General features: G+C 39.3%; 1 protein-coding gene across 2 annotated transcripts in view; it reads left to right on the forward strand.

Annotated features, from left to right (window-relative positions):
- Positions 1-24,686, forward strand: part of B3GALNT2 (beta-1,3-N-acetylgalactosaminyltransferase 2) — a 57,820-nt gene that overhangs the window by 4,598 nt on the left and 28,536 nt on the right. For both annotated transcript variants that reach the window (XM_082854242.1, XM_082854243.1), the window contains exons 2-4: positions 7,191-7,338; positions 20,160-20,260; positions 24,090-24,283. In XM_082854242.1, the coding sequence (XP_082710368.1) occupies positions 7,191-7,338; positions 20,160-20,260; positions 24,090-24,283 (443 nt within the window). The remainder of the gene's footprint in view (positions 1-7,190; positions 7,339-20,159; positions 20,261-24,089; positions 24,284-24,686) is intronic.

The raw sequence follows: 24,686 nt of genomic DNA on the forward strand, positions 1-24,686 counted from the left end.
ATGCTGCGGAGCAACTAAGCCCGTGCGCCACGACTGCTGAGCCTGCGGTCTAGAGTTCGCAAGCCACAGCTACTGAGCCCACACACCTAGAGCCCGAGCTCCGCAACAAGAGAAGCCACCGCAATGAGAAGCCTGTGCACCGCAATGAAAGAGTAGCCCCCCTCGCTGCAGCAGGAGAAAGCCCGCGTGCAGCAACAAAGACCCAGCGGAGCCAAAAATAAATAAATTTATAAGTAAATCAATAGAGAGGTCGGGGGGGGCGCTCTAAAGAGGTCACAGTTGGGCAGGAACCTGAATGCATGAATGAAGTGTGTCAGTCGTGTTAGTACGTGGTACTATTCTAATGTAGTAGCTCGCCTTGAACAGGTGAAGCCCAGTCAGGGAGAACAGCTGGTGAAGAGCCAGCAGATCTCCTGTTGTGAAATCCAGCACAACTAGGGGGTGAGGAGAGGAAAATGGAGGTGGAGACAGCCATTTGGGCTAGGGAATAAAGATACAGGATATCTTAATGATAATGTATTGGTTTGGGGTTATGCCTTAGCAGGAATTATTTAACAGTTAATTTAGAAAAATTATGTACCAAAAGAGGCTTCTCTTTCTAGGATATTTTGAAAGAAGGAAACTAAAGAGAAAGGAAAGAAACGGATCCATTCAACAAATGCTTAGAGCAGTAGGTATTTAGTCCCTGCTCTCAAGGTGCTCGCAGTTTGTTAAATGGAAACCGACATGGGGCAAGCAGAAGGTCAAAGACAAATTGAGCTTGCTTTGCAGTTTCGCCTAGGGCTGCCTCGTCCGAAATGATCGCCATATGCTAATCTGGTCTCTGTGCTTCAGTTTCCTTATTTATAAAATGATGACCTCACAGGGTTATTGTGAAGATTCAGTTAATAAAACACCCAGAACAGTGCCTCATTCCTCGTGAGCACTCTGAATTTTAGAGAGGAATGGTAGTGTGGAGGTGGCTGATGTCCTTGCTAGTGAGGTGTTTGGGGAGGTATCTGAAATTGGTGAGAGCACGCTGGTAGTGTGTATGATTGTCCTTATCAGTAGATATGTGGTGAACTTGCATGTTTTCTTCATTTTTAAGATTCCTGCCTGTTTGTGGTTGCTGTCATGTGAGACATGCACATGAGAGTGGAAATTTTAGTCTAATTTTTAAGAATCTTTGGGCTTATTTTGAGCAGTCAGTTTTGGAGTCTTTAATAAACTTTTGGATGTCCACTTTCAGTGCAGAGTCTAGCAGGTTGCCAGACTCTCAGGATATACTACATATTAAAGAAGAGAAATGGTCATTGCCTTCAGGGAGCTTGTGTGGGGTTTTAATTATTCTTGACAGTATGAAGATTTGTTTATTGCTATATATTTGCCATCTAAAGCAGTGAACATAGGAGGTGCTCAGTTACTTGAAGGAATGAATCAAGAGGAGAAAACTGGGAAAGTATGAATGAGTTTGTCACCTATAGATCGTTCACATTCCATGATTTACATTTTTTCTTATAAAAGTAAAACAAATTTTACTTTACAAAGTAAAGTAAAAATTTACAAATTTTACTTTACAAAGAAAAATTTTGAAATTATTTTTTAAAAAGGAAAGAAAGATGATCTATACTGGGCAATGTTTGAATGTATCAATACATATAAAACATGGTCGGGGGAATTATTTAGTATTAAAAATTTTTTTTTGATATATAATGTACATTCAGAAAAGTGCACGTAAATGTGAGCTTGATGTAGTTTCACAAACTGAATCACCCAGCTAATCAGCACCCAAATTAAAAACAGGAAAACTACCAACACCTTAGAAGCTTCCTTTATGCTCCCTTCTTATCACTGCCAGGAGTGGTACCCATGATCCTGATCTTCAGTGGCAGAGATTTGCCTGCTTTGTACTTTATTTAAGTGGAACCAAATAGTATGTACATAGTTCTTATAGCCTGCTTATCTGACTTAATAAGATGTAGAACAGCATTTAATGAAATGCTTAAAACAATTTTAATGTCTGTATAGTATTCTAGCATATAGATACACCATAATTTATGTAACTGATGCCTTATTTGTGCATTCATGTATTTTGCAGTTTTTCCCTATTACGAAACGACACTGTGATGAATAGACATCTTTTAGTGCATCACTGATTATTTCCTTAGCCTATATTCTTAGCCAAGGACAAAAGTTATACAATTCTGAGGTATTTGATGTATATTGGCAAAATTTACTGCAGAATACTATACCAACTTACATTCCTATTAGCAACATAGGAGAGTAGCCATTTCCTTGAAAAAACTACCTCTATCAAAACATCAGTCATTTGGGTATTATCATTTAAGAAAATATTTGTCAGTTTGAATGTAGGAGAAAACTGGTGTCTTATTATTGCTGTAATTCAAACTTGTAGTGAAGTTGAACCGTTTTTTATAGGTTCGTTGGCTATTTGCATTTCTTTTTCTGTGAATTATCTTTATTCTTTGTCTCATGTTCACTTCTTAGTTTTTTTTGTTTTTGTTTCCTGTTTTCAGACACCAGAATCAAACTAGGTACCCTGTACTTGCAACATTGAGCAGAGGATGATGAAAGTGTAGGGGGGGAACTGGAAAGCTGGGCAGCATTCTTACACAGCATCCACTTTGAGGAGTTTTTGTTTGTTTGTTTGTTGGTTGGTTTGTTTAATCTTGGCTGTGCCACGTGGCTTGCGGGATCACGGTTCCCCAACCAGGGATCGGACCTGGACCACAGCAGTGAAAGCGGTGAATCCTAACCACTAGACCACCAGGGAACTCTCCACTTTGAGTTTTATACTGTGTGACACACTACTCACAGGTCTGTTGGACTGATTTACATTGATGGTATGTGGCAGAAGAAACCAGTATTTAAAAAAATTGAGATATAATTGACAAATTACATTAGTTTCAGGTGTGCAGCATAATGATTTGATACATGTATATATTCTGTAATGATCACCACAGTATGTATAGTTAACATCTGTCACCACACACAGTTACAAATTTTTTTTCCTGTGATGAGAACTTTTAAGACCCACTCTCTTTAGCAACATTTAAATACAGTACAGTTGTTGTTGTTGTTGTTGTTTTGGTGTGTGTGGGGGGGTCATGCCGTGCGGCTTGTGGGATCTCAGTTCCCCAAACAGGGATTGAACTCGGGCCACGGCAGGGAAAGCCCAGAATCCTAACCACTGGACCACCAGGGAATTCCCTGCAATACCGTCTTGTTAACTATTGTCACCATGCTGTATGTTACATCCCCATGACTTATTTATTTTATAACTGGAAGTTTGTACCTTTTCACCCCTTTTACCCATTATGCCTACCCTCTACACCCAGCCTCTGGGAAACACCACTCTGTTCTCTGTATTTATGAGTTTGGTGTTTTGTTTGTTTTAGATTCTACATATGAATTAGTTCATATGGTATCAGCCTGTCTTTGTCCAACTTATTTCGCTTGGCGTAATGCCCTCAGGGTCTGTCCACATGGTTGCAAATGGCAAGATTTCCTTCTTTTTTATGGCTGAATAATATTCCATTGTGTATAAAGAACACATTTTCTGTATTCATTCATCCATCAGTGGACACTTAGGTTACTGCCATGTCTTGGCTATTGTAAATAGTGCTGCAATGAACATCCCCATGTTCACTATCATGCATATCATCCCCATTCATATGTCTTTTCTAGTGAATGTTTTCATTTCCTTCAGGTAAATACCCAGAAGTGGTTTTGCTGGATCATATGGTAGTTCTATTTTTAATTTTTTGAGGAAGCTCCATACTGTTTTTCATTTTTTAGTGGCTGCATCAATTTACTTTCACATCAACAGTGCATGAGGGTTGCCTTTTCTCCACCTTCTCGCCAACACTTGTTATTTCTTATCTTTTTCATAATAGGCATTCTAAGAGGTGTGGTGATGTTTCATAGTGGTTTTGATTTGCATTTCCCTGATGATTAGTGATTTTGAGCACCTTTTCATGCACCTGATGGCAGTCTGCATGTCTTCTTTGGAAAAATGTCTATTCAGATCCTTTGCCGAATTTTAAATGGGATTCTTTGTTTTTTGGTATTGGGTTGTATGAGTTCTTTGTATATTTTGGATATTAATCAGATATATGATTTGTAAATATCTTCTCCTATTTGGTAGGTTGTCGTTTCATTTTGTTGATAGTTTTCTTTGCTGTGCAGAAGGTTTTTAGTTTGATGTAGTCTCACTTACTTATTTTTGCTATTGTTGCCTTTGCTTTCAGTATCAAATCTAAAAAAATTATTGCCAAGACCAATGTCAAGGAACTTACTGCCTATGTTTTCTTATAGGAGTTTTATGGTGTCAGGTCTTACATTCAAGTTTTTAATCCATTTTCAGTTGATTTTTGTGTATGGCATAAGTTAGTTGGTTCAGTTTCATGCTTTTGCACGTGGCTGTCCAGTTTTCCCAACGTCATTTATCTAAGAGATTGTCCTTTCCCCGCTGTATATTCTTGGTTCCTTTGTTGTAAATGGATTGACCATATACGCATGGGTTTACTTCTGGGCTCTCTATTCTGTTCTGTTGATCTGTGTGTCTGTTTTAATGCCAGTACTGTAGCTTCATAATATGGTTTGAAACCAGGAAGCATGGTATTTCCAGCTTTGTTCTTCTTTCTCTAGATTGCTTTGGCTTTTCGAGGTCTTTGTGGTTCCATACAAATTTTAGGATTTTTTTTTTTCTATTTCTGAAAAATGCCATTGGAATTTTGATAGAGGTTGCACTGTATCTGTAGATTGCTTTAGCTAGTATGGACATTTTAACAATATTATTATTATTAGCAAGCATGGAATATCTTTTGTTTCTGTATTCTTCAATTTATTTCATCAATGTCTTATACTTTTCAGTGTACAGGTCTTTTACCTCCTTGGTTAAATTTATTCCTAGGTATTTATTCTGTTTGATGTGATTGAAATTGGGAGTTTTCATAATTTCTCTTTCTGATAGTTTATTACTGTGTAGAAATACAGCTGATTTTTGTATGTTGATTATGTATCCTGTAACTTTACTGAATTTGTTTATTAGTTCTAACAGTTTTTTGGTTGAGGCTTTAAAAACCTATTTTTCAGTATTTCTGGAAGTAGAAGTTCTCTAAAAGGCCAGAATCTGCCATGTACTTCTCTTCTGCAATAAAAAGAGAAGTGCATGTAAAAAGTAACACAGTTCAGTAGAGGCAGCTGAGATGTGGATGAGAAGCAGAGAGGATTGGCAGTGGCAGAGAGAGGTGGAATAAGATGAAAAAGTACTTTTCAGCGATAATCCGTGAGGCTTTCGCATACCACATGGTTATCTTCGTGTCTATTGATTTATTTATTTTTAGAAAAATCTCATGGAGAATTCTGGGAGGAACTATTAGGATAGCCTTGTAGGTCCAGGTGAAAGGTAAGAATTTGGCTGCGACTAGAATTAATGATAAAGAGAGAAATTTGAGAAAAATTTTAAAAAGATTTTGTCATTAAGAAAAGGTTAAATGATGTTTCATGTAATCCATCTCTAAAAGATTTATTTTGATTACCCGTCAAAAATAAGGTAGTGATGTTTGGCATTTAAAGGGATGTTTCAGTTATTTTGAAATTTTACTTTTGTGCAGCAACCTTGTTTTCTCATGAAGTCAGATAAATGAGGCATTTGGGATGCATATAATTTTTGCTCTTCTAATCTTTTAAAGCTTTTTAATCTTTTGAGAAGACATTTTGAAACAGATGAAATAGAGTATCTAAAAGACTGTTTTTGGTATCAACTTTCTCTGATTAGGAAACTGAGGCACAAGGATTTAAGTAACTTCTTACTGATACTGTGCAGCATGTTGGCTGTAGAATCAATGTCAGATATGTCTGGTTACTGCATTTTCCTCACTCCTGTCTATAAAATGTGCTTACTGCTAATATTTCTCTGTGAAAAAGTCGGGGGAGGGACTAGGTTTTCATTGCCAATTTTACATAAGCATTTAAATTATTCTCCCTTGAAGAAATATCAACATGTCTTTGTTGTCTTTTGAATCCCTAGATTCTATGGCATATAAAAACATTTCATTTAATACAGTAAAGCTCTGTGGCCTGCAGTAATTTATTTTTGGAAACATTGTGGGATCAGTTTCCACTGCTGAAGAAAGAGATGAAATGGGATCCCTAATGAGAGCTATATATTAGCTTGTAGCTCTCAAGCTTTGAAACTGGTGATGAAAAACAGGGACAAAGTATCTTTCCCTCTATCTTTCTCTAAGGACAGTATTTTGGGGTGGGGGTGGTGTGCATCTTGTGGGATCTCGGTTCCCTGACCAGGGATTGAACCGGGGCCACAGCAGTGAAAGCCTGGAATTCTAACCACTGGGCCACCAGGGAACTCCCTCTAAGGACATATTTTAAAAATATAATCCTGTCCATTAAATATGATAGTAAAAAATGATTTGTTCCTTGATTTTTTTTTTTTTTTTTTTAACTACAAACGTTTCCCCTCCTTCATCCTTTGCACTATTCAAGTGATAAATATTTGCTGGCTGTAGAATTTATTGGCATGAATAAGAGTTCTGATTCTTTCCAGCATGGTAGTCCTTCAACTTCATCTCCCAAACTTAATAACTAATATTCATGTAGGACTTCACCTTTGACAGCACATTTGTTGTTGTTGTTGTTAGTTGCCATTGAATGCCCACTCTTTGCCTGCTACCAAACCAGAACCTTTATACACATTATATCATTTAATTTTTATAACTCTATGAGAAGTATTATTACACCCATTTCTACTTAAGGAAACTGAGGCTCAAGGAGTTAAATAACTTTTATAGCTAAAATAAAAAGCCAGCATTTTATAATTGGCTCTTACTGCCTACTATTGTATGGTTTATGCCACATTGACCTTCCAAACTGATTCTTATCAGAAAAGTCTTACTTGTTTTGAAGAATTTACATATATACTTGGGTGAGCACGAATACATACATAGGTGTGGAAGCAAAAAGACTCTGCACCAAAATGTTGGTAGTGGTTATCTCTGGATGGTGAGTTTTATGAGTGCTTTAGGTTTTTTATTCTTTGTATTTATTTGTGTTTTCTGCAAATATGAACATATATTTATATTACCTTGTAATAAACATTTTTATGTTACATATTGAACTTAACAGTAATTGAGAAATGACATTTCTGATTTACTATTGCTTATTTCTAGATCAGTTGGCCTTACTTCCCCAGTGGAAATCTAGGCATTATGATGTGGTAGTTGGTGTGCTGTCAGCCCGCAATAACCATGAACTTCGCAATGTGATAAGAAGCACCTGGCTGAAGCATTTAGTACAACACCCAGCATTAAGTCAACGGTACGTTTCTTTTTTTTCTTTTTTTTTTGGCTGCATTGGGTCTTTGTTGCTTCACGTGGGCTTTCTCCAGTTGCGGCGAGCGGGGGCTACTCTTCGTTGCAGTGCGCAGGCTTCTCATTGCAGTGGCTTCTCTTGTTGTGGAGCACGGGCTTCAGTAGTTGCAGCGCATGGGCTCAGTAGTTGTGGCACACGGGCTTAGTTGCTCCGCGGCATGTAGGATCTTCCCGGACCAAGGCTTGAACCCATGTCCCCTGCATTGGCAGGCAGATTCTTAACCCCTGCGCCACCAGGGAAGCCCCAACGGTAGGTTTCTTGAGTTCACACCTTGCGTGACGTATTGAATAAGTGTTCTGAAAAATCTCTTCTTGGAGAGTCAGAAATGTTAATTCAGATATGTGACTTCTTTTCCTCAGAAATAACTATTTCATTTTGCTTTTCCTCCATGTAGTTGAGCCCAAAAAGTAAATTTAACCAAGATTTTAAGCCAAAAGAGATATACTTAATGTTTTTTAGCTCTGTATCATTTGGTTGTGTGTGATCTGCGGTTTGTATAGTTTGCCATACTCTTTTTGCCAACCACCCTTCCAGGCCTGAGCTTGGGTAGCACGTCACACGTTGACATTAGATGGCTCGGTTGTTGGTTAGGAATGCAAGGCCTTAGTCTTCTCAGGGAAAGCAGCCTCTGAAGATTATATAGTGAGGGACTAGTGGAAGTGAAGCATGGAAGTTTGGACTTCTAGTTATGTGACGATTCTTCTCTGCTTATGCGAAGTCACTGATAAGCAGAGAAGGTCCTCAGGATTACATTCAGCTGGGATGCTTGTGACTGAGTAGCTATACGGGGGAATCACAATTGTGAATTTTCTTGTCACCAGTAGTGAACATTTATAGATTTCCTATCTTACTCATAGCAGCTTTTTTTTTTTAACATCTTTATTGGAGTATAATTGCTTTACAATGGTATGTTAGTTTCTGCTTTATAACAAAGTGAATCAGTTATACATATATATATGTTCCCATATCTCTTCTCTCTTGCATCTCCCTCCCTATCCCACCCCTCTAGGTGGTCACAAAGCATCGAGCTGATCTCCCTGTGCTATGCGGCTACTTCCCACTAGCTATACATAGTGTATATATGTCCATGCTACTCTCTCACTTTGTCACAGCTTACCCTTCCCCCTCCCCATATCCTCAAGTCCATTCTCTAGTAGGTCTGTGTCTTTATTCCTGTCTTACCCCTAGGTTCTTCATGACATTTTTTTCCCTTAGATTCCATATATATGTGTTAGCATATGGTATTTGTCTTTCTTTTTCTGACTTACTTCACTCTGTATGACAGACTCTAGGTCCATCCACCTAACTACAAATAACTCAATTTCATTTCTTTTTATGGCTGAGTAATATTCCATTGTATATATGTGCCACATCTTCTTTATCCGTTCATCCGATGATGGACACTTAGGTTGTTTCCGTCTCCTGGCTATTGTAAATAGAGCTGCAATGAACATTTTGGTACATGACTCTTTTTGAATTATGGTTTTCTCAGGGTATATGCCCAGTAGTGGGATTGCTGGGTCATATGGTAGTTCTATTTGTAGTTTTTTAAGGAACCTCCATACTGTTCTTCATAGTGGCTGTACCAATTCACATTCCCACCACCAGTGCAACAGTGTTCCCTTTTCTCCACACCATCTCCAGCATTTATTGTTTGCAGATTTTTTGATGATGGCCATTCTGACTGGTGTGAGATGATATCTCATTGTAGTTTTGATTTGCATTTCTCTAATGATTATTGATGTTGAGCATTCTTTCATGTGTTTGTTGGCAATCTGTATATCTTCTTTGGAGAAATGTCTATTTAGGTCTTCTGCTCATTTTTGGATTGGTTGTTTGTTTTTTTGTTATTGAGCTGCATGAGCTGCTTGTAAATTTTGGAGATTAATCCTTTGTCAGTTGCTTCATTTGCAAATATTTTCTCCCATTCTGAGGGTTGTCTTTTGGTCTTGTTTATGGTTTCCTTTGCTGTGCAAAAGCTTTGACGTTTCATTAGGTCCCATTTGTTTATTTTTGTTTTTATTTCCATTTCTCTAGGAGGTGGGTCAAAAAGGATCTTGCTGTGATTTATGTCCTAGAGTGTTCTGCCTATGTTTTCCTCTAAGAGTTTGATAGTTTCTGGCCTTACATTTAGGTCTTTAATCCATTTTGAGCTTATTTTCATGTACGGTGTTAGGGAGTGTTCTAATCTCATACTTTTACTTGTACCTGTCCAGTTTTCCCAGCACCATTTATTGAAGAGGCTGTCCTTTCTCCACTGTACATTCCTGCCTCCTTTATCAAAGATAAGGTGACCATATGTGCATGGGTTTATCTCTGGGCTTTCTATCCTGTTCCATTGATCTATATTTCTGTTTTTGTTCCAGTACCGTACTGTCTTGATTACTGTAGCTTTGTAGTATAGTCTGAAGTCTGGGAGCCTGATTCCTCTAGCTCCGTTTTTCGTTCTCAAGATTGCTTTGGCTATTCGGGGTCTTTTGTGTTTCCATACAAATTGTGAAATTTTTTGTACTAGTTCTGTGAAAAATGCCAATGGTAGTTTGATAGGTATTGCATTGAGTCTGTAGATTGCTTTGGGTAGTAGAGTCATTTTCACAATGTTGATTCTTCCAATCCAAGAACATGGTATATCTCTCCATCTATTTGTGTCATCTTTAATTTCTTTCATCAGTGTCTTATAATTTTCTGCATACAGGTCTTTTGTCTCCTTAGGTAGGTTTATTCCTAGATATTTTATTCTTTTTGTTGCAATGGTAAATGGGAGTGTTTTCTTGATTTCACTTTCAGATTTTTCATCATTAGTGTATAGGAATGCAAGAGATTTCTGTGCATTAATTTTGTATCCTGCTACTTTACCAAATTCATTGATTAGCTCTAGAAGTTTTCTGGTAGCATCTTTAGGATTCTCTATGTATAGTATCATGTCATCTGCGAACAGTGACAGCTTTACTTCTTCTTTTCCGATTTGGATTCCGTTTATTTCCTTTTCTTCTCTGATTGCTGTGGCTAAAACTTCCAAAACTATGTTGAATAAGAGTGGTAAGAGTGGACAACCTTGTCTTGTTCCTGATCTTAGTGGAAATGCTTTCAGTTTTTCACCATTGAGGACGATGTTGGCTGTGGGTTTGTCATATATGACCTTTATTATGTTGAGGAAAGTTCCCTCTTTGCCTACTTTCTGGAGGGTTTTTATCATAAGTGGGTGTTGAGTTTTGTCAAAAGCTTTCTCTGCATCTATTGAGATGACCATATGGTTTTTCTCCTTCAATTTGTTAATATGGTGTATCACATTGATTGATTTGCGTATATTGAAGAATCCTTGCATTCCTGGAATAAGCCCCACTTGATCATGGTGTATGATCCTTTTAATGTGCTCTTGGATTCTGTTTGCTAGTATTTTGTTGAGGATTTTTGCATCTATGTTCATCTGTGATATTGGCCTGTAGTTTTCTTTCTTTGTGACATCCTTGTCTGGTTTTGGTATCAGGGTGATGGTGCCTCGTAGAATGAGTTTGGGAGTGTTCCTCCATCTGCTGTATTTTGGAAGAGTTTGAGAAGGATAGGTGTTAGCTCTTCTCTAAGTGTTTGATAGAATTCGCCTGTGAAGCCATCTGGTCCTGGGCTTTTGTTTGTTGGAAGATTTTTAATCACAGTTTCAATTTCAGTGCTTGTGATTGGTCTGTTCATATTTTCTATTTCTTCTTGATTCAGTCTTGGCAGGTTGTGCATTTCTAAGAATTTGTCCATTTCTTCCAGGTTGTCCATTTTATTGGCATTTAGTTGCTTGTAGTAATCTCTCATGATCTTTTGTATTTCTGCAGTGTCAGTTGTTCTCCTTTTTCATTTCTAATTCTACTGATTTGACTCTTCTCCCTTTTTTTCTTGATGAGTCTGGCTAATGGTTTATCAATTTTGTTTATCTTCTCAAAGAACCAGCTTTTAGTTTTACTGATCTTTGCTATCATTTCCTTCATTTCGTTTTCATTTATTTCTGATCTGCTCTTTATGATTTCTTTCCTTCTGCTAACTTTGGGGGTTTTTTGTTCTTCTTTCTCTAATTGCTTTAGGTGCAAGATTAGGTTGTTTATTCGAGATGTTTTCCTGTTTCTTAAGGTAGGATTGTATTGCTATAAACTTCCCTCTTAGAACTGCTTTTGCTGCCTCCCATAGGTTTTGGGTCATCGTGTCTCCATTGTCATTTGTTTCTAGGTATTTTTTGATTTCCTCTTTGATTTCTTCAGTGATCACTTGGTTATTAAGTAGTGTATTGTTTAGCCTCCATGTCTTTGTATTTTTTACAGATCTTTTTCTGTAATTGATATCTAGTCTCATAGCGTTGTGGTCAGAAAAGATACTTGACACAATTTCAGTTTTCTTAAATTTACCAAGGCTTGATTTATGACCCAAGATACGATCTATCCTGGAGAATGTTCCATGAGCATTTGAGAAAAATGTGTGTTCTGTTGTTTTTGGATGGAATGTCCTATAAATATCAATTGTTTAATTTATCATTTAAGCTTGTGTTTCCTTATTTATTTTCATTTTGGATGATCTGTCCATTGGTGAAAGTGGGGTGTTAAAGTCCTCTACTATGAATGTGTTACTGTCGATTTCCCCTTTTATGGCTGTTAGTATTTGCCTTATGTATTGAGGTGCTCCTATGTTGGGTGCATAAATATTTACAATTGTTAAATCTTCTTCTTGGATCGATCCCTTGATCATTATGTAGTGGCCTTCTTTGTCTCTTGTAATAGCCTTTATTTTAAAGTCTATTTTGTCTGATATGAGAATTGCTACTCCAGCTTTCTTTTGATTTCCATTTGCATGGAATATCTTTTTCCATCCCCTCACTTTCAGTCCGTATGTGTCTCTAGGTCTGAAGTGGGTCTCTTGTAGACAGTGTATATATGGGTCTTGTTTTTGTATCCATTCAGCCAATCTGTGTCTTTTGTTGGGAGCATTTGATCCATTTACATTTCAGGTAATTATCGATATGTATGTGCCTATTCCCATTTTCTAATTGTTTTGGGTTTGTTATTGTAGGTCTTTTCCTTCTCTTGTGTTTCTTGCCTAGAGAAGGTCCTTGAGCATTTGTTGTAAAGCTTGTTTGGTGGTGCTGAACTCTCTCAGCTTTTGCTTGTCTGTAAAGGTTTTAATTTCTCCATCAAATCTGAATGAGATCGTTGCTGGGTAGAGTAATCTTGGTTGTAGGTTTTTCTCCTTCATCACTTTAAATATGTCCTGCCAGTCCCTTCTGGCTTGCAGAGTTTCTGCTGAAAGATCAGCTGTTAACCTTATGGGGATTCCCTTGTGTGTTATTTGTTGTTTTTCCCTTGCTGCTTTTAATATGTTTTCTTTGTGTTTAATTTTTGACAGTTTGATTAATATGTGTCTTGGCGTGTTTCTCCTTGGACTTATCCTGTATGGGACTCTCTGTGCTTCCTGGACTTGATTAACTATTTCCTTTCCCATATTAAGGAAGTTGTCAACTATAATCTCTTCAAATATTTTCTCAGTCCCTTTCTTTTTCTCTTCTTCTTCTGGAACCCTTATAATTCGCATGTTGGTGCGTTTAATGTTGTCCCAGAGGTCTCTGAGACTGTCCTCAGTTCTTTTCATTCTTTTTTCTTTATTCTGCTCTGCAGTAGTTATTTCCACTATTTTATCTTCCAGGTCACTTATCCGTTCTTCTGTCTCACTGTTGTGGCCTCTCCCGTTATGGAGCACAGGCTCCAGACGTGCAGGCTCAGTGGCCATGGCTCTCAGGCCCAGCTGCTCCGCAGCATGTGGGATCCTCCCGGACCGGGGCACAAACCTGTGTCCCATGCATCGGCAGGCAGACTCTCAACTACTGCACCACCAGGGAAGCCCTAGAGTATTTTTAATTTCGTTTATTGTGTTATTCATCGTTGCTTGTTTCATCTTTAGTTCTTCTAGGTCCTTGTTAAATGTTTCTTGCATTTTGTCTATTCTATTTCCAAGATTTTGGATCATCTTTACTATCATTATTCTGAATTCTTCTTCAGGTAGACTGCCTATTTCCTCTTCATTTGTTAGGTCTGGTGGGTTTTTATCTTGCTCCTTCATCTGCTGTGTGTTTTTCTGTCTTCTCATTTTGCTTATCTTACTGTGTTTGGGGTCTCCTTTTTGCAGGCTGCAGGTTCGTAGTTCCTGTTGTTTTTGGTGTCTGTCCCCAGTGGTTAAAGTTGGTTCAGTGGGTTGTGTAGGCTTCCTGGTGGAGGGGACTAGTGCCTGGTTCTGGTGGATGAGGCTGGATCTTGTCTTTCTGGTGGGCAGGTCCACATCTGGTGGTGTGTTTTGGGGTGTCGTGGCCTTATTATGATTTTAGGCAGCCTCTCTGCTAATGGGTGGGATTGTGTTCCTGTCTTGCTAGTTGTTTGGCATAGGGTGTCGAGCACTGTAGTTTGCTGGTCGTTGAGTGAAGCTGGGTGTTGGTTTGAGATGGAGATCTCTGGGAGATTTTCGCCGTTTGATATTACGTGGAGCTGGGCGGTCTCTTGTGGACCAGTGTCCTGAAGTTGGCTCTCCCACTTCAGAGGCACAGCACTGACTCCTGGCTGCAGCACCAAGAGCCTTTCATCCACACGCTCAGAATAAAAGGGAGAAAAAGTAGAAAGAAAGAAAGGAAGAAAGAAAGAAGGAAAGAGAGAAGATAAAAGAAAATAAAATAAAGTAAGATAAAATAAAATAAAGTTATTAAAAAATAATTATTAAGAAAAAAAATTTTTTTTAAGTAAAAATAAAACAAAAATGGACGAATAGAACCCTAGAACAAATGGTGGAAGCAAAGCTATACAGACAAAATCTCACACAGAAGCATACACATACACACTCACAAAAAGGAAAAGGGGGAAAAAAAATAAATCTTGCTCTCAAAGTCCACCTCCTCAATTTGGGATGATTCATTATCTGTTTAGGTATTCCACAGATGCAGGGCACATCAAGTTGATTGTGGAGCTTTAATCTGCTGCTTCTGAAGCTTCTGGGAGAGATTTCCCTTTCTCTTCTTTGTTTGCACAGCTCCCGGGGCTCAGCTTTGGATTTGGCCCCGCCTCTGCGTGTAGGTCGCGGGAGGGCGTCTGTTCTTCGCTCAGATAGGACGGGTTAAAGGAGCAGCTGCTTTGGGGACTCTGGCTCACTCAGGCCAGGGGGAGGGAGGGGTGCGGATGTAGGGTGAGCCTGCGGCGGCAGAGGCCAGCGTGATGTTGCACCAGCCTGAGGCGCACCATGCGTTCTCCTGGGGAAGTTGTCCCTGGATCCCGGGACCCTAGCAGTGGCGGGCTGCACAGGCTCTGGGGAGGGGAGGTGTGGACAGTGACCTGTGCTCGCACACAGGCTTCTTCGTGGCGGCAGCAGCAGCCTTAGCGTCTCATGCCCGTCTCTGGGGTGTACGCTGTTAGCCGTGGCTCGCGCCCGTCTCTGGAGCTCCTTTAAGCAACGCTCTGAATCCTCTCTCCTCGCACACCAGGAAACAAAGAGGGAAGAAAAAGTCTCTTGCCCCTTCAGCAGGTCCAGGCTTTTCCCGGACTCCCTCCCGGCTAGCCGTGGTGCACTAACCCCGTGCAAGCTGTGTTCGCGCCGCCAACCCCAGTCCTCTCCCTGCGCTCCGACCGAAGCCCGAGCCTCAGCTCCCAGCCCCGCCCATCCCGGTGGGTGAGCCGACAAGCCTCTCGGGCTGGTGAGTGCTGGTCGGCACCGATCATCTGTGCGGGAATCTCTCCGCTTTGCCCTCCGCACCCCTGTGGCTGTGCTCTCCTCCGCGGCTCCAAAGCTTCCCCCCTCCGCCGCCCGCAGTCTCCACCCGCGAAGGGGCTCCTAGTGTGTGGAAACCTTTCTCCTTCACGGCTCCCTCCCACTGGTGCAGGCCCCGTGCCTATTCTTTTGTCTCTGTTTATTCTTTTTTCTTTTGCCCTACCCAGGTACGTGGGGAGTTTCTTGCCTTTTGGGAGGTCTGAGGTCTTCTGCCAGAGTCCAGTAGGAGTTCTGTAGGAGTTGTTCCACGTGTAGATGTATTTCTGATGTATCTGTGGGGAGGAAGGTGATCTCCGCGTCTTACTCTTCCACCATCTTCCCCTTGAGCCACTCATAGCAGCTTTCATTCTTTTTCAAGACAGGTTTCTCTAGTTCAGGATCGCAATGATAGTAGAACCTATTACCCAGCAAGTGAAAAAAAGGCCTCAGAGTCATCACTACCCTCAGAACCACCTTGAAAACCTGCACTTCCTCTAGCCTTTCCCATCTCAGAAAGTAATGACCCATCTCTTGCAGTTGCTCAGATGAAAACTTTGGTGTCTGAGCTGTGAGTGGAGGAGTGAGTCCCCTTTATTGTGTCTGTAAGGGTCGCTCCAGCACGGCAATGGGAATTACACTGGGAGAGGCATTGGAAGTGAAAGGATCTGTCATGCTCACAGGTCCTAGAGACGGAGGCCCGGCACACCACACAGGGGGCCAAATGGGAAGAGGGTCCAAGGAGCGGGCTCACCGAAGCAGGCGGGGAGCCGAGAGAGAGTGAGGACCCGTGGGCAGGGGTCTTTATTTGGGGTCAGGGTGGAGAGGACAAGCAGAAGGTGCGAGATATTTCACTGTTGGGTTTGAATGTCACGAGGTCAGTGTCAGGGGAGGGCAAGAAGGGGAACTTGTGGCAGGGACCAGCCTTGTCACCCGAGTGGACCTGGTCATCGGGGCGGGATGCTTCAGCCTGTTTGTGGGGATGCTGAGGTGTCAGGAAAATATGAGGTTTTTACAATTTACAGTACAGTGTTATCTTGATCTTTCTTTGTCTCATATGCCACATCGGATCCATTAGCATATCTTCTCGGTGCTACCTTACATTGTATCCAGAATCCAACTTCTCAACACCTTTACCACAGCTATCAGAACCACCATCCTGGTCTAGGCCACCATTACCCCTCACCTAGATTATTGCAGAAGCCTCCGTATCTGAATTTCCTGCTTCCACCTTTGATCCCCTGTGTTTTATTTTCCATACAGTAGCCAGAGTGATCCTTTTAAAATTAGTCAAATTATGTCAGTTTTCTGTTCATATTCCTCCACTGACTTCTCTTCTTGCTCAGAGTGAAATCCCAGGTCTTTACTGTGATCTTTGACCTTATCTACATCTACTTTCCTGCCCTGGCCACCTCACTGTGCTTCAGTACCCTAAATGTGCTCCTGCCTCAGGGCCTTTGCACTTGCTGCTCCCCCTGCCTGTACCATTCCTCCACTGCATGTCCTCATGGCTCACTTCCTCACTTTCTTCAGGTCTCTGTTTAGATATCATAGCGCTATTCCAACTCTGTCTTCCCTTACTTGACTTTATTTTTCTTTATAATACATATCACCAACTAGCACGTTTATTATATTTAGTTGTATATTTATAAATTGTCTTTCCTCACTGGACTGTGTTTTATGATCATAGGGGCTTCAGCTTTTTTCATTGATGTATTTCCAGCACCTTGAACCTAACTTGGCACAGAGTAGGACACTCAAAAACTATTGAGGGAATGACTCAGAGCTAAATATAATGAGTAGAATTAACGTTCAGGCATTCATCAGTAATTTATTTGTTATCATAGCATTCTTATTTTAAATTTAGTAAGCTTGTTGATTTGTTTTATAAAAATGATGGGATACCTATATAAAAGTAGATATTAGCCGGAAACTTCTTCCTGGGGCAGAGTAATTTTGTGGATCTAGTAAAACTATTGAAGATAGCTTAAAAAAAACAAATTTGGTAAATATCTGCAATAATTTAACACATTTATTCATTTCTGTTTATACTTTTATTCTAAATGCTAGTTGTTTATAAAAGGTATTCTGCCTTAATTGGCCGTTCGTAAAAGAAACCGTTTTCATTTCTGTGGTTATGGCTTACTTTCAGGTCTTGCATTTCACTGAGGGAGCCAGACTCCACATATATTTCAAGGACGCTATTTAATTAAAAGCCTTTGTAGTGAAGGTGTAAGTTGTCAATTTCACAAGTATTTATTAAGTATCCTCTGTATACAGGTAGTATACTATGTATAGTAGAATACATAGATAAATACCATATAGCCTGAGTCTTTATGGAGGCTTGGAGTTTAGTAGAAGGAAATAGATGTAATAGTGTAATAAAATGTTATATGTGCTATGAATTAAATAGATACAAAATAGTTTGGAGTGTTTGGGAAATTCCATACAGTTCTGTGTATCTGGAGTGCAGAGATTATGGGGTAGGGAGTATATGTGTTTGTGGGTGAGTGTGAGAGAGAGCACTTAGGGAAGGAAAGAGAAGCAGAGAGAGAGATTATCATATAAAAAGGAAAGAAGGGAGGGCTTATAACTGTTACAACTGTTAGAGGTAGGCAGTGACCAGATTGTGCAGAACAACGTGTTGAGAGTTCAGGGAGCCGGTGAGACCTATTTAGCTCAGCCCCTTAGCAGTCCTTGTCTAAAGTGGTGACCTTGTAAGGAAATAAGGTAATTGAATGTAGAATGAGGAAGAGGACTCTAGGATGGTTGCTAGCTTTCTAACTTGGAGAATAATGAAATCATCAATTAAGACAAAATGTATTGATACTAGATGAGAAGAGCAGGTTTCTTGGGGAAGGAGCTTAGTTGTGATTTGTTGAGTTTGAGGTATCTGCATGTACCTGTGCTGGTAAATGTTTATTCACTGGCTCTCTGAAGAAAAGCATGCTTATATGTATGTATATGTTTATTATAAATTTTATTGATATGAAGACTGGAGCACATAATTGACAGATAATAGGTATATAATGCTCTCTATTATAACTTCCATATTGATTCTCAGAATGCGTCATTGTTTGCCAGACTTCTGTATCTATAACCAACCTGTGGCTGCGGTTGACGAGAGTGTAGTTCTGACATGAGTATTTCCTTTAAAGATTAAGACTAAGTGACAACTAAGGTATGTGACAGAACTCTACGCTTAGTCAATGAAGTGACGTCTTTGCTGAATCAGATGATAGGTTTTGAACAATGGAAGAGTATTTCCTCAATTTTTTGTACTATTCACAATGGAATGGCCACAAACATGTCACATTTTTAAGTTTGATCTGCAATACTAACATTTTCTCCATCACTTTAAGTCTAGACAGTCAACAGAACAATAAATCAAACCCTTATTTGTAGTGCTTGCCAGTTTCCATGCTTTAAGTGTTCCCACCATGGCCAGTTTCAAGCGACTAATGTGATGTCTCTGAACACAGAGTTGGGGAAGATAGGCAGTGGCACACCATTATAATATCCCCATCATACAGATACAGTGGATACATATAACATCAGAGATGATAGAGAAATAAATAAGAAATGATGAATTTGAGCATTTATTTCCTTTGTTTTTAATATAATGTATTTAATTGTAAGTTTATAAATTTAATTTTTAATAAAAGCTGTGCTTAATAACCAGCTCACAAAATTCTTGAAAATTTTGCAGTTGGCCCTCATGACCCAGTAGCAGCAGACTGTAGTACACAGCTGTCTGTGGGCCGTCTAGGTGAAGATGTACGATTAATTCATGGATCTTTTCCTTAGAAGTTGGGTCTAAACTAGAGATGCTAATTCAGGAATCATTCCCAGGCTGGTTGAAGCTTTGGGGATAGAAATTGTCCAGGGAGAGCAAGTGGAAAGAGTGAGTCGAGTGAGAAGCGATCCCAGGGCAAAGCCCTGGGGGAATATCCACGCTAATGGATGAGCTGGGCAGGAAGAGCCAGGGATCCCACTGAGCAGGGCCACGTGGAGAAAGAGAACTTTCTAAGGAGACCTGCATTGTCGAGCCCCAGAGAAGTCAAGTAGGGAAGAGTTGAAGAGTGTCTGTTGACTGAACAGCAGATTGCTAGTTGTATTGGTGGTAGACATCTCGGTGGAAGTGGTGGGTGCTGAAGCTAAAATTTCCGTTTTATAAAATGAGTGGGAAATGAGAAACCAGAGGCTGCAGTTTTAGATGTTCCTTTGTAGGACTTCACTGTAAAGGAAGTGATGGGGACAAGGACGGATGGTAGGTGGATAGAAATTAATGTCAGACTTCATCGTATTTATAATGTGTAGGGAAGGAGCCATGGGTTACAGGTGGCTAGTGAAGCAAGGTCTACGAGAGGAGGGGTCCTCTTCTGGGGTAGAAAGACTGCTCAAGCAAAAGGAACACTTTGTGAAATAGAAGAAAGCGAGTGAAGGAGATTGCAGGTATAGATGTGTTTTTACGTGTGGGCATAAGAAGTTGTCTTTACCGTAGTTTGCTGTTAAATGGCATGAGCATTTGCTGGTGGCCAGGCCGAACGTACCCACTCTTGCTTTAATGTAGTCCTGCAGTAGAGGGCTTACACATAAGTCACTTGGTAGTTAGCAACTCCTAGTTTGCCTGTTCCCCCTTTTTGCTAGACTAGAAGAATTAAGTTAGGGGATTCCCTGGTGGTGCAGTGGTTGAGAGTCCGCCTGCAGATGCAGGGACACGGGTCCGTGTCCTGGAAGATCCAGGAAGATCCCACATGCCGTGGACCGGCTGGGCCCATGAGCCATGGCCGCTGAGCCTGCGCATCCGGAGCCTGTGCTCCGTAATGGGAGAGGCCACAACAGTGAGAGGCCCGCGTACCTCGCGCAAAAAAAAAAAAAAAAAAAAAAAAATTAAGTTATTATTAATCCTAATAAATACTAGTGTCTCAAAGTAAAAGCTCTGAAATGGGCATGAGGAAACATGCATGTGCAAGGTGAAGATCAGTAACTGATGTTAATGCCAACGCATCTCTCAGTGTGCTTGTGAAGTTCATAATAGGTGCTCATGGCTGTGAGGTGCCTGTGGAAGACAGGGAAGATCCTTATTCCTGCAAACTACTCAACATCACGAATCCAGGTAAGTCGTCTTTTTCCTCAGCCTTACGACTGCTGTATACACTGGTCTTCCTTTACCCACGAGGGATACATTCCAAGACCCCCCGTGGATGCCTGAAATCCTGCTAGAACCAAGCCCTGTGTATACCGTGTTTTTTCCTGTTCATACATACCGATGATAAAGTTTAATTTATAAATTAGGCACAGTAAGAGATTAATAACAGTAAGTAATAGTAAGATAGGACAATTACAACAACATACTATAATAAAATTTATGTGAATATGGTCTCTCTCTGTCAAAATATCTTATTGTACAAATTTAATGCCTTTTCCATTTAACTAAGCACTTTTCCTGCACGTAGTCATAACTTTGGCCATTTGAAGTGTGACAGCAAAATTAGCACAAATTTCTTTTTCCTTGTTTACAACTTCACAGAATATTCTTGCGGTAGATCTTAGCAATCTCAGCATATGATTTTTTTTTTCCTTATTAAGTGGAGAACTTTTACCCATTCACTTGAAAGAAGCACTTCATGGCTTCTCTTTAGCATATCCGAATTGCCAGCATCACCACTCTTGCGCTTTGGGGCCTTAGTTAAGTAAAATAAGGGTGACGTGAACACAAGCACTGTGATGCCTCGAGGGTTGGTCTGACAACTGAGGTGGCTACTATGTGACTCACCGGTGGGATATGCTGGACAAAGGGATGGGCCACATCCCAGGCAGGGTGGAGATAGATGGCATGAAATTTCATCATGCTGCTCAGGACAGCATGCAGTTTAAAACTTATGAATTATTTCTGGAATTTTCCATGTAATATTTTTGGACCACAGTTAACTGTGGGTAACTGAAAAGCAAAACCACAGATGGCAGGTTGGGGAGCGGGGGATTACTGCACAGGTTTGATGTTGAGGAAGAGTTGTTGAGCTGAATAAGTACCGTGGTCTGCTTTTAGCGGACTAAAATCAAACTTGCCTCAAAATGTAGCTTTCATCCTTCCTGACAGACTAACCACTCTGGGCATCTGTGAAGACTCTTCATAGATAGATATGTAATTTTAGGATCCAGGAGAGTTTATTTTTCAGTATGATTCAAACGCATCTGGAAATTCCTTAAGCATAGACAAATCCTGAGTTACTGAAGTTTAAACTTAAGGAAAACTGCTGATTTCACCAGCCTGCTGGTTTATAATAGCCTTGATACAAATATTGTGACTCAGCTTTCTCTAAGAATTATTGCCTAAGCTTCTGCAAGAGAAACAAATAGTAAAAAAAATTGAAAATACAAGTAATATTTTTTTATTCCTTACAGTTAAAAATTTGTGATAGTTCTGATGAGGATGAAGAAGGGTGATCCTAGTTAGGTTCTCTGTTTTACCAGGGAACCAATTTTAGAAAGTTGATAACTCTATACCTGTATATCTTTATTTATTAGCATTTCCCATTATGTTCAGCTGTGGTTCTAAGGGAGATGAAACTCTCGCAAATCTTAAATGTACTGATTATGACTTCAGGTGTTTTAAGATTTGTCACACCTCTATAATTATGTGCACCTTGCCTTTGTAGGCAGCAGTAGTGTAATGGTTAAGAGCGTGGGTTCTGGAGTCAGGCCTCCTGGCTTTAAGTCTAGGCTGCATCATTTTCTAGCTGTATGACCTTCGAACAATTATTTACTACTCTGTGCCTCAGTTTCGTCATCTGTAAACTGGGGGTAAACAGTACTTACCTTATAGGGACTGACTTGAGGATGAAATACGTTGATACATATGAAATATTTAGAATAGTTCCTGGGACATGTTCAGTATTTAATATTGTTATTTTTAAAGGACCTGCCTTTTTATAAAATTGGGTTGCAGTCATATTTTTTAATAAATTGGACCATATTTTCAGGTCTGCATTGTAAAGCAGAGGTTTCTTACTTAGGATGTCTATGCATTTAGTTAACAGTGTAAGCAAAATTTTGTGTATGATTGTTTTTTTCTGGGGAGAGGGTGCTTTAGCTTTCACTGGGGTCCCAAAGGGACCATGAACCTAATAAAATATTGTATCACTGATGATGTAAGAGTAGCCTAGAACAAATTATGTTTGAAATCCAAAACCAAGCCAAACCAAATTTTAAGAAACCTTACCTTTAGATTAACCAGACTTTTACTATTTTAAGTGCTATTATTCATTAATGGTAAAAGAGTAGAGTTTTTCACTAATAGAAAATTTTCATATATATAATACCTAGGTTACCAATTTTTAAAAATAGATATAACTAAATTACCATTGAACCTAATTTTATCTCTTTGATAATTTAAATGGCATTTAGATTTATTTAAATACCTTAAGGTCGCCGTGAACATTAATCATTGTGATACTCTTGGATGTATAGAAGTTTGATTAATAGCATTATCAAAGCAGCAGGCTATCTTGTGTCCAGGTAGCTTTAAGTTCAAGGAGCATTTGTTTTAGGTAGAAAATAGTTGTGTTATAGTGTGCTTAACCTACTGCCTTTAATGGACATGCTTCACTCTGGATATCCTATTTACTGAGTATATTAAAGAGAAAAACTTTTGTTATTATCCAGTATATTTGGAGTCTAGACTCTCCGGCCAGTGCTTGCCCCAGCCCATGACAAAATCTGTATCCTCCTTTTTTCCCTCCTGCTCATGTGTGTAATTGGGAAGGAGCCATCAATTCCATTTAGTCACATTTTATTGAGCATCTACTAAGTGTAAAATAGCATTCTAGGAACTCTAAAGTAGGGATCCAAATGATCTGCTGGAGTTTGGGAAGAAAACAGGATTTATTTTTATCTGAAAATTAAATGTAATCTTTATTAATATTGAATATATTAACTGACATTAATATGTGTATATTTTGTACATAAATATGACATTAATATGTGTACAAATGTTTTTAACTGGGTTGTGTGATCTGTAAAGTTGGAAAACCACAGCTCTAAAAAATACAAAGAACTTTGATAAAATAATCTTTTAAAATAAGTTTTTATGTTATTTCTCAAGGTGACACTGATATTCTCAGCCATATTAGCTGCTTCATGTAATCTATCCTGATTCATTTATGGTAATTGAGAAAATTTTCCAAAAAGGACTGTTTTTGGCTTTGATTAGACAGCTCTGAGGAGATAGAAAAAGCACTGAATTAGAAGTCAATAAATCTGGGTTTGATTTCTGGCTCTGCCACTTTCTGTGACCTTAATCAGATGTATCTCTGGGCCTCATTTTCTTAATCTGTAAACTGGAGATAATGTCACAACCACATAGAGTAATTGTAAAGATTAAATATGATGGGAGGTGGCACATAGTAGGTGGTCAGAAATGCTTACTGTGTTTGATGTGCTTGTCTTGTTATTTGAAGTGATTTCAGTTACTTTCGTACTGTGATAATTGCCTGACATCACAAAAATTGCTCAACAAGACGTGGGATTTTTGGAATTTGCAGAGCAAGACTAAATTTACTCATTATTTATGACTGCAATTAGTACTGTTTTTATTATCCCCATTTATCCAACCTTTCCTAATAGATGCCTTTAAATTTAATATTCCCCTGTAGCGTTTATACATACAGACGCACACGTGTATAAAAAAAGTTTATTAAAGTAGTTCTTAAATATTTTACTTAGATGTAGTTGAAAACTTCATTCTTAAATTTCAAAATGAGTTTTTTTTTTTTTTCTGGAAGCAGCCATATTTCTGAAGCACTTTAAAAATTTATTGCCATTTGTGAAAGAATTATATAACATATAATTATCTAGATTTTGCTATCAAGCCCACTTCATATTAGTAAAATAAAAGTTTGTTTTTGTTTGATTATGTAAAACTCCGTTTCTCATTACTTCCTTAGTTTTGAATCAGGAAATTGAGGCGTTCAGTCTTTTGGAAGACACTTCATCAGGGCTCTCTGAGGACCGAGTTGTCAGCGTGAGCTTCCGAGTTCTCTATCCAATCGTTATTACCAGCCTCGGGGTGTTTTATGATGCCAGTGATGTGGGTTTCCAGAGGAACATCACCGTCAAGCTTTATCAAGCAGAACAGGAGGTATGCACTGCTTCGTACATGCTTTTCCCCACTTTTCTCTTTCATAATCATCAGCTTTTCCTCATGGCAATGAGTAGGTTGGGAGACTTCCACCTTTCTTCCCTTACTGATTAGACACATTATAGTGTAATGTATTACAGTGCTAGTTTGAGGAGAGAATTCTAATGAATAAATGTTTTATACCTAGGAAAGGAGGAGTTGGACCAGATTAGAAATTTTCAACCTAAAATCCCCTAAATCCTGAGGAATTTCAAAAGTTGATAACGAATATTTAAAGTTTGGGACTTACAGGTATAAGCAAGTCTTATTGCCTCTTTCTTCCAACCCTAAAAGTCTATCACCATAATACAGGCTAACAGCTGCTTTAAATCTTTTTTGTAATAAGGGTATAGAGGGAATAAAA

Source organism: Leucopleurus acutus (genome assembly GCF_964270905.1).
Source record: "Leucopleurus acutus genome assembly, chromosome: 14".
Lineage (NCBI taxonomy): Eukaryota > Metazoa > Chordata > Mammalia > Artiodactyla > Delphinidae > Leucopleurus > Leucopleurus acutus.